The sequence below is a fragment of the Furipterus horrens genome, unplaced genomic scaffold (genome assembly GCF_987537825.1).
Source record: "Furipterus horrens unplaced genomic scaffold, mFurHor1.1.pri manual_scaffold_3, whole genome shotgun sequence".
Classification (NCBI taxonomy): Eukaryota; Metazoa; Chordata; class Mammalia; order Chiroptera; family Furipteridae; genus Furipterus; species Furipterus horrens.
Window position 1 is genome coordinate 1,318,661 of NW_028327173.1, and position 14,070 is coordinate 1,332,730.

Sequence of the window (14,070 nt, forward strand, 5' to 3'; positions counted from 1 at the left end):
TGCTGGCTCATCCAAGCCCCATCCTTGTGGCAGCTGCCTCATCCTTGGGTGGAAAGTGGTCTCTTAAGAACGGCTGGTTGTCAGGAACCAGGCGGGGAGCCAAGTGCTCCCTCATTCACTCACTCACTCACTCACTCACTCACTCACTCACTCATTCACTCACTCACTCATTCACTCATTCATTCACTCACTCACTCATTCATTCACTCACTTACTCACTCATTCATTCACTCACTCATTCATTCACTCACTCATTCATTCACTCACTCATTCACTCGCTCACTCATTCCCTCGCTCACTCATTTCCTCGCTCATTCATTCACTCACTCATTCACTCACTCACTCATTCATTCACTCACTCATTCACTCGCTCACTCATTCCCTCGCTCACTCATTTCCTCGCTCATTCATTCACTCACTCATTCACTCACTCATTCATTCACTCACTCATTCACTCACTCACTCATTCCCTCGCTCACTCATTTCCTCGCTCATTCATTCACTCACTCATTCACTCACTCATTCATTCACTCATTCATTCACTCACTCATTCACACTCATTCTGTCACTCACTCATTCCCTCACTCACTCATTCATTCACTCCCTCCCTCCCTCCCTCATTCATTCATTCACTCATTCATTCACTCACTCACTCATTCATTCATTCACTCATTCATTCACTCACTCACTCCCACTCATTCATTCATTCACTCACTCATTCATTCCCTCACTCACTCATTCATTCCCTCACTCATTCATTCATTCACTCACTCATTCACTCATTCACTCTTTCATTCACTCACTCATTCACTCACTCACTCATTCATTCATTCACTCATTCATTCCCTCATTCATTCCCTCACTCATTCATTCATTCACTCACTCATTCACTCATTCACTCATTCATTCACTCACTCATTCACTCACTCATTCATTCATTCACTCACTCATTCATTCACTCACTCATTCACTCACTCATTCATTCACTCACTCGCTCACTCATTCACTCATTCATTCACTCGCTCGTTCATCCCAGTGGCTGTTGTCTGGGCAGGTGCTGGCCAGGGTAGCTAAGACCACTCTGCTCACAAGACAGAGCCCCTGCCCTCCTGGAGCGCGAGTCCTAGTGGGAGAGACAGATCTGATCACCGTCAGAGATAACTGTTATTTTTTAAAAGTATATTTTATTGATTATGTTGTTACAGTTGTCCCAATTATTTCCCCCCTTTGCTCCCCTCTGCCAAGTACCCCCCTTCCCTCCAGCAATCCAACCCCCCTTAATTCATGCCCATGGGTCGTGTATATAAGTTCTTTGGCTTCACCCTTTCCTATGTTATTCTTAACTTCCCCCTGTCTATTTTGTACCAACCGATTATGCTTCTTAGTCCCTGCACCATTTCCCCATTTCTCCCCTCCCTCCTCCCAGCTGATAACCCTCCACATGATCCCCACACCTATGATTCTGTTCCTGTTCTGGTTTGCTTAGCTGGGTTTTGTTTTTATTTTTTTGATTCAGTTGTTGATAGTTGTGAGTTTGTTGTCATTTTAGTGTTCATAGTTTTGATCCTCTTTTTCTTAAGGAAGTCCCTTTGACATTTCATATAATAAGGGCTTGGTGATGATGAACTCCTTTAGCTTCACCTTGTCTGGGAAGCACTTTATCTGCCCTTCCATTCTAAATGATAGCTTTGCTGGATAGAGTAATCTTGATTGTAGGTCCTTGCTTTTCATTACCTTGAATACTACTTGCCAGTCCCTTCCTGCCTGCAAAGTGTCCTCTGAGAAATCAGCTGATAGTCCTATAGGCACCCCCCTGTAGGCAACTCTCTGCTTTTCTCTTGCTGCCCCCAGGACTCTGTCTTTATCTTTCACCTTTGGCATCTCAGTCATGATGCGTCCTGGTGCGGTCCCCTCTGGGTCCAGCTCACCCGGACCCTCTGTGCTTCCTGGACCTGTATGTCCATCTCCTTCGCAAAATTTGGGACATTTTCCTCATTTTTTTCAATTCTTGCTTCCTCATTCTGCACTGGTTGACTGTTTTTTTCTTCCTTATGTTCCAAGTCATTAATCTGAACCCTGGTTTCCTTCCCTTCACCATTGGTTTTGTGTGGATTTTCCTTCATTTCATTTAGCATAGCCTTCACTTCTTCCCTTATGCGTTTGCCGTACTCAAGCATATCTGTCAAGCCTGTGAGCATCTTTATCACCAGGGTTTTGAACTCTGCATCTGTTAGGTTGTCTGTCTCCTCATCTGTCAGGTTGGCTATCTCCTCGTCTGTTAGGTTGGCTCTCTCCTCGTCACTTAGTTCTCCCACTGGAATCTTGATCTGTTCCCCCTTTTGGGCCATACTTCTCTGTCTCCTCATCTTGACAGGTTCCTGTGTTTGTTTGCCTCTGCATCCCAGGCAGAGCTGTCACACCTGTTACGTTGTGAGGGGCGGCAGAGCCTTAGGGATTTGTCAGTACAGGGCGACCAGTTTCACCACGTTGTGACGCTGTGTGTGGGGAGGGGTCTGAGAGGGAACAATGCCTCCTGCCCTTTTCCAGGCATTTCTCCCACTTCTGTATGGAACTGTCGCCCCTCTAGCTGCTGCCCTGGCCGTTGTTCCCAGAGTGGGTGTGTCTGCAGACGTTCTAGGACCATGGGGGCCCTTTAAACAAGCGGACCCTGCTGAGAGACCGGCAGTTTCTGCCTCCGCCCCAACCCCCACGGGTCTGCACAGTCAGAGGCAATGAGGCTTGATTTTCCCCGGCGCTGGGACCGTGAGCTGTGTGGTCTGGTGAGGAGCCAGGAGCGCTCCCCAGGTGTCCCTCCTGACTTTTTAAAACATGTGACTGTGCTTTTCATCAGCCTGCTGCTGCCGCCGCTGCTGCCACCACCACACCGCATCCTCTCTGCCTCAACTCCGCCCCTCCTCCCTGTCTGGGTGAGTGTTTTTTCTTTATATTTTTGTTTGTTGGACTTCCATGCAGCTCGGTTTTCTGGAACTTCTGGTTGTCTCTAGTTTTGAGGTAGTGTTCCTTCTTAGTTGTGGAGGGAGACGTACCGTGTCTGTCTAGGCCTCCATCTTGGCCTGAAGTCCGATAACTGTCATTTGCAAGGATAAGCGAGGGAGGAAGGTACACAAGGTCATTCCCAAAGGTGAGGCTCCAGACGTGACTATCCTGGGAGCGAGTGCCCCGGTGGGCAGGCCTGCACCTACGTGTCCAGTCCGGGGGTCACAGGTGGCTGCTGCCCGGTGCACCTGGGACACTAGGAAATGTCAGTGTCCATGGTCACTAGGGGCTATGGCTACTGTGTTGCACAGGTCAGGGGTAGAGGGTGGTCTGCCAGGGCCCCACTGAACCTTGTGCCAGTGTCTGGAAATTTGGGGAGCTCTGGGGGGTGGTGCAAGGCTGGTGAGGGCCGCAGGGCGGGCAAGGGGCACGCGGCGGTGGGAGACCGAGCGGAGAGCAGCTGACTCGGGCCTTGGGCCCGGTCTGACCATGGGTTTTTGTCAGCCGGTAGGGGGCACTTTCAAGGATTGCGTGTGTCACCAGCTGACTAGGGATCCCTCTGGCGTCAGCTCCTTGACTGTACCCCTCTGAGGCAGTGGGCCAGTGCCAGGCACTGCTGGGCCCGCCAACCAGGGCTGCCTGGTCCCCAGGGGGCACCAGAGACGCAGGGCTGTGGTTCTGTCTGCACTGGGCCGGGGACCCCACGGCGGCTCCAGGGGCCAGACCCTCTACCCACCACTGCAATCTCAGATGAGCCGCCCTGGCCCTGCCCAGGGATGGCCTGGAATGCTCCCCTCTGCCCCCTCCTCATGTGGTCAACCCCACGGGCTTCTAGAGAAACCTGTGTCCACCCCTGGACATGCTAGATCTGTTGTCACGTGCCCAGATTCTGGACACACATCTCAACACAGCTGAGATGTGCCCAGATGCTGCTGGGGAGAGATAGGGTGACACGCTGGGAGCTGAGATCGGGTCTGGGGGCGGCCCCCTGGGCTTTGCTGGCTGCCCCTCCTCCTGGATGCCTCTCCATGGCTTCCACCCCCTTGGGAGCTGTCTGAAGCGAGATGCTGCCTTTTTGTGCTTTCTCAGAGAAGGCCCCAGGGCTTCTCTTAAAAAGGAAAAAGAAAGAGTTAGCAGAAGGGAAAAGGGATAACATTGGGAAGAGAGTGGGTGGGCGCATCTTACCTGCCCTGGCCGTCAAGGCCACGGGGGAGGCTTCCAGGGATGTGGGTCTGGGGGCTCGGAGCACCAGGGCCCCACAGCGCAGGGGAGGGGAGAGACACCCATGTCCCATGGACGGGTGCGCGTCATTGCGTCACAACGTCCCCACCTGACAGCTCTCGCGAGAACCTTCTGGGGGCTGTTGTGGCCAAACTCTGCATCTGGGGGCTTAACACTGCAGGAAGCCCTGCTCCCCCAGCCCCGGAGGCCAGGAGTCCGAACCCCTTGGTGGCCAGGGTGGATCCTCCTTCCGCGGGGGGCGGGGGGAGGCTGGTCCTCCACAAGGCTCTCCAGCTCTGGGGGTGCCTGCGCTCCTTGGCTTGTGGGTGCACCACCCAGTCTCTGCCTGTGTCGTCACGTGGCCGTCACCCCGCGCGTCTGTTCACCAGCCGTTGGAATCAGGGCCCCTTCTAGCCTGGCGGGCATGCATCTGCACGTATCCGACCGTGTCTGCACACACCCAGTTTCCAAATAAGGTCACATTCTGAGGGTCAGGGTGGCGGGGAATCTTTGGGGTGAAAGTGTTCCACCCAGGACTCCCACGCGAGCGCACAAAGGCTTCAGAACCAAGCGTGGACCCTCCAGTGCCTCGGGGCCCAGCTCCTGGTGGCCCCCGGCTGCCTTCCTCACCTGTGGATCAGGCAGGAAGTGGGAGAACCAATCGGGGTGCCCTCCTGCGCTAAGCCATGGCCACGATGGGCATGTCGTCTGGCCAGCCATCCAGCCCCTCGTCCACCACCGTGACAGGGATGGGGCCACAGAGCCAGCAGACTGTGTGATGGCTTCTGCGTGGGGACGCTTGCATCCAGAAGGCTGAGCGGGGCCCCCTGAGCTGTGGGTGAGGGTGAGCCCCCTGGGGGAGGGCACCCCACCCCCACTCCCCATCGCTGGCCTGTGAGAGGCAACCTCACTGTGGACAAAAATCCTTTCAGCTGGAGTCAGAGTTCCATGGAGATGCTACATCTCTGGGTTGGGAGCGACGCCTGCCACTTTCGGCATGAAAAACGCCGGCGAGCGGGCTGGAAGCACCCGTGGCAGAGGAGTCCTCCGGGGCTGGCATGGCACCCCGCCCCCACTGCGCACAAAGCCTTTTCTTCCTGCAGCGGGAGATGCACGGCCCATGCCTGCAAAGAGCTCTTGCAACATTAGATTTTAAATTATTTGAATTAAATCTGGGATCCTTCCGGGCCTCGCGCTCCCCCGGCTATTTATCACCGGCTGAATGCCGAGGGCTGCCGGCCCCTCCGGGGACCGCCCGCGCTGAGACGCGGCCCCGAGCCCTTAGGCGGCCGCTCGGGCACCTCTGCCAGTCAGAGCTGGCCTCTCGGCACGCTGTTCGTCGGCTCCGGCTTTCCTCTGGGTAATCACTTTAATACACTTGAAAATAAACCTTTTCCCCGCCGAGGAGAGCCGATTTTTCCCTGTTTAGCAAACATTGATTTTTTTCCCTCCCCCAGTGTCCGGCCTCACCATGAAATGAAGTAACAAGCCTCCTTTGTTTCTGCCCCAGGCCCCTGCCCACCTCTTGTGACACTTCTGCCGGGCGCCAGCAGGGGGCAGGAGATTCTCTTTATTGAGGGCCACCCCAAGGGTGCTCCTGCCGGACCGGCCTCCCATGGGGGCAGCCCTGTGGTGGGGTGACCAGCGGCTGAGACACTCAGCGGCGAGGGTGGCAGGGACTCCTCACCTGAATGCGGGGGTGGGAGGTGGGGGCAGCCCTAGTTTGGCTGGGGTGGCTTGGATCAGGACAGAACACCTGAAGCAGTAAGACGTGGCAGCACCAGGGATGGAGCCAGCGAGGCCACCGGAGTCCCCAGCTAATGTCTCAGGGGGTCAGCAGGGGTCCAGCCGGGTGCGCCTGCTAATTGCCCCGTGTCCCCTGCGCCCCTGCTTATGGGCCCGCCCTTCTCAAGTAGCCACAGCGTGCTTTGCACCCCAGCTTCTGGGTCACGCTCAGAGCTGCCAGCAGAAGGGAGACTTCCTGCTGACAGCTGGGGAAATCGAGGCCGGAGCGGCCATGCCTGGCACAGAGCTGCCAGAAGGGTGACCCTCTCCACAACCCTGGCACTCTGGTGACGCCCTGGGGTGGGCCTGCGGGAACCCTGGCCAAGGCCTCTTACATAACCCCTCCCCAAGGTTCAGGCTCGGCTGACTCGCTTCTGCCCAATAGGAGACAGCCGTAGTCACGGGGTGTCGCTTCTGAGAGCCGGTTATTCAATGGCTGTGGCTGCCATCTCGGGTCCTGTCTCTCTCCCGGCTTGTTCCTCCTCAGGCCACCTGGAAGGGTGCCACATGCCAAAGGGCTGAGGCCTGCCCGACAGCGTGTGGGTGCGGCTGGAACCAGAGCCCTTCTGGCCTCCCCGCGGAGCCTCCAGGTGAGACCGCAGCCGGCCGACAACTTGCCGGCCACCTCCGGAGACGCCTGGGCCACAGGCACCGGGGAGCCACGCCCAGATTCCAGGCCCACGGAAACGGAGATAAGAACTGTTCGTTGTTTTCAGTGGCTGAGTTTGGGGTCACCTTGTCACGCAGCCGTAAGTGACGACAGCAGCCCTCTCTGCCGCGCGGAGCAGGCACGCCTGCGACGTCGCTGGGCCTCCGCCTTCCCGCCCGCGCTCCCCGCACCGGTGCAGCCAGTCCCCCGTGCGCAGGCGTTGTGGGCTGAGCTGCATCCCCCAAGTTCTTGGGCTGAAGCTCTAACCCCCGGCACCCACAGGTGGGACCCTGTTTGGAAGCAGGGTCGTTGCAGATGATCTGGTTTAGATGAGGCCATGAAGGTGGCCCTAGTCCCAGGTGACTGTGTCCTTATGAAAAGGGACGTTGGGCCACAGATGCACCCGCAGGGAGAGCACCACGTGAAGGGCGGAGTTGTGCAGGTACGAGCCAGGGACCCCCCAGCAGCGGGACAGAAACCGGGGACAGACCCATCCCTGATGCCTTCAGAGGGACCGCAGCCCTGACCTTGAACTTCCAGTCTGAGGGCAGACAATATGTTTGACCCTTAAGCAATGGAAGGGTTAGGGGTGCCAACCACCCTCCAAGTTGACAATATGGTTATAACTTAAGTTCACCTCCTCGGGAGAGGACACTCCTGCCACCACTGAGAGACGGAAGGCAGACGAGAGGAGGGAGGGGAGAAGAGAAGGTGAACAGCCAGTCGGATAGTTAGAGGGGCGGGTGGTGGTGGTGGTGGACATACGGGTGGATGGAGGACGGGTGGGCAGGCGAGTGGGCAGATCACGGGCGAACAGGCGGACGGCGGGAGACGGGTGGGTGGGCCGATGGCGGGTCCAGGTGGATGAGCAGGTGGGCAGTGCAGGTTCCCCGTGGGTTTGCAAGGGCTGGGTTACCAGGGAGACCGCTCGGGGCTTGGGCTCCTCTGGAAATGGCAGGGGCTGCGAGGCGGAGACCCTGGCACAGCTCCCACGCGCACGTGCACCAGCCTCTGGCACAAGGGCAGTGTCCACCTTGCCATCTGCAGCTGCCCGTCCCTTCGGGCTGCCGGCTGACACTGGCCCAGGCCCTCAGCAGCAGGATCTGGTGGCCAGATGTTGGCCGGCACTAATGAGCCCAGCCTGCTGGCTGGTCACTAATTGGCAGAGGGTCTGGGCACCAGTGACAGATGGAAGGAACCAGGGACAACAGGACAGGGCGGCCCCCACCCAGCCCAGCCTTAGCCCCACAGACCCCAGGCAGTGGGAAGCAGGGGTGTCCAGCAGACCCGGGCCTGCCACTCCCAAGTGCAAGTGCCTGGCAGCTTCCTGAGGTTTTTCCAGGGACTGTCCACCTCGGTCACGGGCTGGAGCTCTTCCGAGGGCTTTGCGGGGAGTGGGGCCGGGGGGTGGGCACGGCGGTTCGCTGGGGCAGAAACGAGAGCCAGCCTCCCGTGCCGGACGGAAACAAGCTCCCTCCAGAAGCATCGCGGTGGCGGGCCTGGCCCTGCGGAGGGAGACGGAGTTACAGCCAGTTCGCCCATAAACTTGCTCAAGCGATTTACGAGGCAGGGCCGGCACGGGGTGGGGGCAGGGCGCCGCGGACCGGCTACCGGCTGGCTTCTCGCTGGGGGTGGGAGAGGGGACAGCGTCCTCGTGTTGACCACCTCTGCAGCGGAGGCTCAGCTGGAAGTGCTTCTGTGGCGTCACACGCCGCGCCCGCTCAAGCGGCAAGGACCCCCGCACTGACCCCTGGGACCCTTCTGAGATGTCCAGGCCCAGCGGTCGGCGGGACGGAGGGCCTCCTGCGGGGGACGCCATGGAGGGCCGAGGAGGAGGTGCCCAGGCACCTGGGCTTTCTGCCCCGCGGGCAGCTGGGAGCCACCGCAATGTCACGTAGGCTGTGGTTCATAAACCCACTCAGTTTTCTCAGCGGCCACGTGGTGTCCCCGCCCGCCCCCCCTCCTGAGTATCCCACTTCTTGGCAGTGGGGTCTCAGGGCCTTCCTGCTGCTCTCCATGTGGGGGACAGTCCGTCAGCCGGATTAGACACTTCATGGTGAGGACAGAAAACTTCGCCGAGGCCGGGGCCAACCCTGAAACGACCGCCGGGGACCGGCGCTGCCTGACATCCGAGCCTGGAGCGGGGAAGGAAGGGGCACTCCCATGGGGGGTCGTCTGTCCCAGAGGACAGAGAAGAGGGGGTGGGGTAAGGGTTAGGGTCCCAGGGACAGTCTGCTGGGCGGATTAGGGGCTCCAGACCTGGGAGCTGGCCCCCCAGGCTCGGCTGGGCATGAAAACAGGTCCTTGAAAACTCAGACGGTGTTTCTTACAGCCACAGCCCCGGTGGCCGGCCCAGCTGTCATTGCCCTGGTCTCGAGGGGCTGAGGTCGTCTGGGGGCGGCAGGGGTCCCGGGGGGATGGGGAGCGGCCATGTTCCAGGCCCGGCAGCAGGTGGACGTGCCCAGCCCTAACGTGGAGGCCCGTGGGGTGCCTGTGTGGCCGCGGGCAGGGCCAGCTGCCCCCGGGACTCTCTCACTGTGTTCCAGTGCCAGGGTGCCGAAAGCCAAGTTCAAGAAGCGAGTACGCAGGCCCCCCGTGACGTCCAGGCTGGACTCCAGTCACAGCGTCCTGTTCCCTGACTCCGTCCTCCCTGCGACCTGCCAGGGACACTCGCTCCCCGGAACGTTGGACCCCGAATGTGAGAAGCCCCACAGCAGCAGCTCAGAAGGGTCCTGGCTCGGCCAACTTGGGGCCTGAGGTCACACCACAGCATCAGCCGTGCCATCCAGCCGAGTCCCCTTCCGTCCGCCGGTGTCCTCGGGAGCACCTCCAGCGATGCCACGTCCTTACTGGCTCCTGCCCGGGCTCGGCCCGGTGGGGGCACATAGAGCCACATCTGTGTCACTCGCCCCCAGCACGTGACTGGCACTGGTTAGGTTGTCCTGGTGGGCTGGAGGGACACACTGTGAGGACCACGGACAGAAGGAGACGAGGGGACCTGGAAGGGGTGTGGTCGAGGGAGGTGTCCTCCGGGCAAGCTTTTTCTGGATGGGGCAGGAGCTGGATAGGGGTGGGGGGTCTGAGGCTTGCTCCCCAAGACCACCTCCACCCTCCTTAAGGAACAGTGAGCCGGGTTCCCAGGCCTCACCCTCCCCTACTTTCTTCGTGAGCTGAAGACCACGGTCTGAGAGCCGGAGCTGCTGACGTGGGGGCTGGGGAAGCTGGAGCAGCCCCTACCCCGGCGCCTTGGGGGCTCGGCTGTGATGGCCTGGTCACTTCTGACGGTGCTTCAGTGGGCTTGGCTGGCTCTGTGGCCGGCAGCAATCGGGGCTGCCCTCACGAGCCCTCACAGCCCCCCACGGCGTCCCAACCCCGCAGACCGCTGGAAGTTGCTATGCTTGCATTCCCAGGGCTGCGGAAAGCAAGGAGGGGCCCTGACCTCAGCCCAGAGTGGGGACACATATGCCTCCTGGAGAGAGAGCCAGCAGGCCCGGAGCGCTTTGCTTGGTGCTGACCCTGTGGGACAGAGAGCCAGGGCTCTCGGGGTAAAGGAAAGAGAAATCCCCGAGGGCTTCCTAAAGGAGTCTGCATTCAACAGAAACGTTCTAAGTTCCCCATGTGATGGGGCTGTGGGCATCATGCCTCCAACCTGGACCTGTGCCTGGGGCTTGGTCACCCCAGAGATGCCCGCAGTCGGGGCCGGGCTGGGCTGGGATGCCTCCCTCAGCTCTAAGGCTGTGCTAACACCGCCTGTCGGTGCGCTGGCCTTCCTCGGCCTCACCAGGTGGGGAGGGTCCGGGGCTCTGGGCCCCAGTGGCCCTCCGGTGCTGGCCGAGGACAAGTGTTGCCATGGCTGGATTGTTAGGTAAGCGACTGTCATCTCTGAAAAGCCTCAGCAGCCCGGGCCGCTGAAGGGGAGCAGGTCTGCGGGTGGGTGGAGGGCCCCTGGGGGCCGGCCGTCTGGGGGCCTGTCCGGGAGGCGCCCCGAGAACTGCGGAATCCCGCACCCTTAAAGCTTCCGGAGGAGCCGCCTGGGTCACAAAGTGGCCGAGGGGTTCTGTCCTGGTTTTGTTGGTGCGCAGGCGGTGCAGACATGGGTGACCCGCACGCATTAGACTCTCCGGCCGTCATTTTGGACAATGGGTCTGGACTCTGCAAAGTGGGCCTGTCCGGAGAGATTGGACCCCGCCACGTCATCAGCTCCGTCGTGGGGCACCCCAAGTTCCAGGGGGCCTCGGCGGGGGCCGCCCAGAAGCAGCACTTTGTGGGGGACGAAGCTTTGCACAAGAGCGAGGCCGCACATCTGCGCCGCCCCATCGAGCGCGGCCTGGTCACCAGATGGGACGACGTGGAGGTGCTCTGGAGGCACCTGTTCGAGTGGGAGCTGGGGCTGAGAGCGAGCAGGCAGCCGGTGCTCCTGACCGAGCCCTCACTGAACCCCAGGCAGGCCCGGGAGAGGGCGGCGGAGGTGATGTTCGAGAGCTTCCACGCGCCCGCCTTCTACCTGTCGGACCAGGCCGTGCTCGCCCTCTACGCCTCGGCCCGCGTCACGGGCCTGGTGGTGGACAGCGGGGACGGGGTCACCAGCACGGTCCCCGTCTTCGAGGGCTACTCCCTGCCCCATGCGGTCAACAAGCTCTACGTGGCCGGCAGGGACATCACGGAGCACCTCACGCGGCTGCTGCAGGCCAGCGGGCGGGCCTTCCCGTGCGCGCTGGGCACGGCCCTGGTGGACAGCATCAAGGAGCGTCTGTGCTACGTGGCCCTGGAGCCGGAGAGGGAGCTGTCCCGGAGGCCGGAGGAGGTCCTGAGGGAGTACAGGCTGCCGGACGGGAGCATCATCCAGGTCGGGGACCAGCTCTACCAGGGGCCCGAGGTCCTGTTCGCGCCTGATCAGCTGGGCATGCAGAGCCCCGGCCTCGCCCAGATGGTCTCCTGCAGCGTCGCCAAATGCGATGCCAACCTCCAGAACACGCTGTACAGGGAGATGGTGCTCTCCGGGGGCACCAGCCTGCTCCAGGGGCTGGAGGACCGGCTTCTGAAGGAGCTGGAGCGGCTGGCCTCCAGGGGGACCCTCATCAAGATCACAGCTCCTCCCGACAGGTGGTTCTCCACGTGGATCGGGGCCTCCGTCATCACCTCGCTGAGCAGCTTCAGGCAGATGTGGGTCACCTCCACGGACTTCAAGGAGTTCGGGCCGTCGGTGATTCAGAGAAGATGCTTCTGAGGAGCCCTGCGCATGGGGTGGGGGGGTGTCCGGGGGCGGTGAGCTCGTCCTCGGCATTGGCAAGGCGCTCAATAAAAGGGGTGCAGTCTTGGGCCGCGTCAGACTCCATTCGTTCTCCGCGGCACCAGAACGTGTGACCCTGGTGGTGAATTGGGTTTAAGTGGCCTGTCCCCCGTCCCCTGTCCTTGTCCTGGGAAAGCCCTGGGTTGGGCTGGGCTGGGTCCGGCCGCAGAGTTTGGACTGAAAGTGGGGGCCAGGGCCTCACGTCCAGAGCGGGACTTGGGAGGGCCCTGGAGTCTGCGGTTCAAACACGTGTTGTGGGCGGGTCTGAGGCCGTCAGGAGAGGGGGCGGCAGGAACACGCAGGAGCGCTGCCCGGCCCTGAGGGTCAGCGGACCCTCGCTGGGGCGGGTGCCTAGCACAGCAGGGCTCTCGCTCTGCCTCCATGGAGCTGGGCCGCCCCCTGAGCAGGAGGGACTCCCTGTCCCGGGCGGAGGGGGATGAGCAGAAGGGCTCGCTCCCGGGAGCGTGTGAGAGGCCAGATCTCTGCTTTGTTTATCATGGTTTTTCTGTTTGCTTTTATCTTCAAAGATGCTTCTGGCTGCATGTGGGGCCAAATTCTGGAGACAGAGCTGAATAAGAGACGACATGACCTTTGTCACATTGGAAGGGAGCACGTACTGTGTTTGAAGACGGACAATGGCTGGGTCCTTTTTAAATCCAAGGTCACCAGTCCCAGTCTTTTTACTTGGTGTATTTAGACAGTTCACGTTTAAAGGAATATGTGCTGCCTTCAGTCTGCCATTTTATCTTCTGTCTTTTTCCCTCGGTTTCTGGTTCCTCGTTTCTCACGTCAGCATTTTTAGGGTTCTACCTTGATTTACTCATGGGTTTTTGTGGGATTTCGTGGGGACTGTGCTGGGTAACGCTGGGATCCACCGGTGCTGACACTTGCCCCCGTGGAGTGAAATGTAGAAACGGATCTCTGTTTAAGCCCCTTTACCCTCCTGACTTTGAAAACAGATGTGTCTCCAGTGTGTCCTCTGCGTCTGTGATGCACAGCCTCGGGTGGCACTGAGGAGTTTCCTTCAGCCGTCACAGGACTTAAGAAACTCACGAGAAGAGTAGTCTAACACGGTGACCCCTGCTGTTACCCCATCCCGAGTTCTCCTGCGCCCCCTGAAGTTCCACTTCCTTTTCTGTTCTGTTCGGGTGTCCTTTCTGTTTAGAGAGCTTCCTTTAGCTGCTTCTGAGGAATAGGTTTTCTAGCAACAGGTTTTCCTCGTTTTCTGCCACCTGAGAATGTCTTTCTCTCCCCTTCATCCCTGAGGCTATTTGGGGGGAAATGGCATTTATGGTTAGTTGTGGTTTTTCAGCCCTTGTGCCAGGAGCTCCCCCCCCCCCCCGCGGTTTCAGCTCAGAAAGCACCTGTTAGTCAACAGGTGACCCCCTGCAGAGGGCGTGTCGCTTCTCTTGGGCTCCTTTCGAGAGTTTTTTTTTGTTGTCGGTATTCAGAAGTTTAATGGTGTGTTGTGGCGTGGACCTTCCTTGTTTATCCTCTTTGGGATTTATCCATCCTCTTGAATCTGTAGATTTATGTCTTTTGCCAAATTTGGGAAGCTTTGAGCCATAATTTCCTTTAACGTTTTACAGTCCCTCTCTCTCTCTCTCTCTCTTTCTGGGTCTCTGAAGACACAAAGGTTAGCAGTCTCGTGACTGTCCCCAGGCCCCTGAGACTCTGTTAGTTATTTTCAGTCCGTTTCCCCTGTTGCTCCTGCCGGGCTGAGTCTGCTCACTGCCTTCGCGCTCCCGGCGCCGGTCCTCTGTCATCTCGCTTCACTCCCGAGCCCTCCAGCCCGTTTTTATTTCCTTTGTATTTTTCAGTTTGAGAATTTCCATTTGGTTCTGTTTTCATAACTTCGCTTTTTTGCCAAGATCTTTCTTTTTTGCATTTGTTTTAAGGGAAATGGCAATTGCCTCCTGAGCCATTTGGACGGCGGCTGCTTTAAAACGCTTGCCCAGATCATTCCAGCGTCTGAATCATCTGAGGGGCTCCAAAGCTCACAGCGGCGAATTGCCTGTTCTCACCCAGTTTACAATGTTTCTGGGTTTCTCGCTCAGTTTACGATGTTTGCACCCCGACGCGTGGATGTTCTCAACACCCCTGTTTAATCCCGTTTCCCAGCAGGCGC

General features: G+C 59.1%; 1 protein-coding gene across 1 annotated transcript; it reads left to right on the forward strand.

Moving 5' to 3' along the window:
• The first annotated feature begins 9,838 nt into the window (after window positions 1-9,838).
• Window positions 9,839-11,890, forward strand: ACTRT2 (actin related protein T2). Its single transcript, XM_090271444.1, has one exon. The coding sequence runs from the start codon at window positions 10,746-10,748 to the stop codon at window positions 11,877-11,879; it is 1,134 nt and encodes a 377-aa protein (XP_090127570.1). The 5' UTR covers window positions 9,839-10,745; the 3' UTR covers window positions 11,880-11,890.
• The last annotated feature ends 2,180 nt before the right edge of the window (window positions 11,891-14,070 follow it).

Bases quoted from the DNA above. Each gene is read 5' to 3' on its own strand.
- ACTRT2 (XM_090271444.1), top strand. From the start codon at position 10,746: ATGGGTGACCCGCACGCATTAGACTCTCCGGCCGTCATTTTGGACAAT.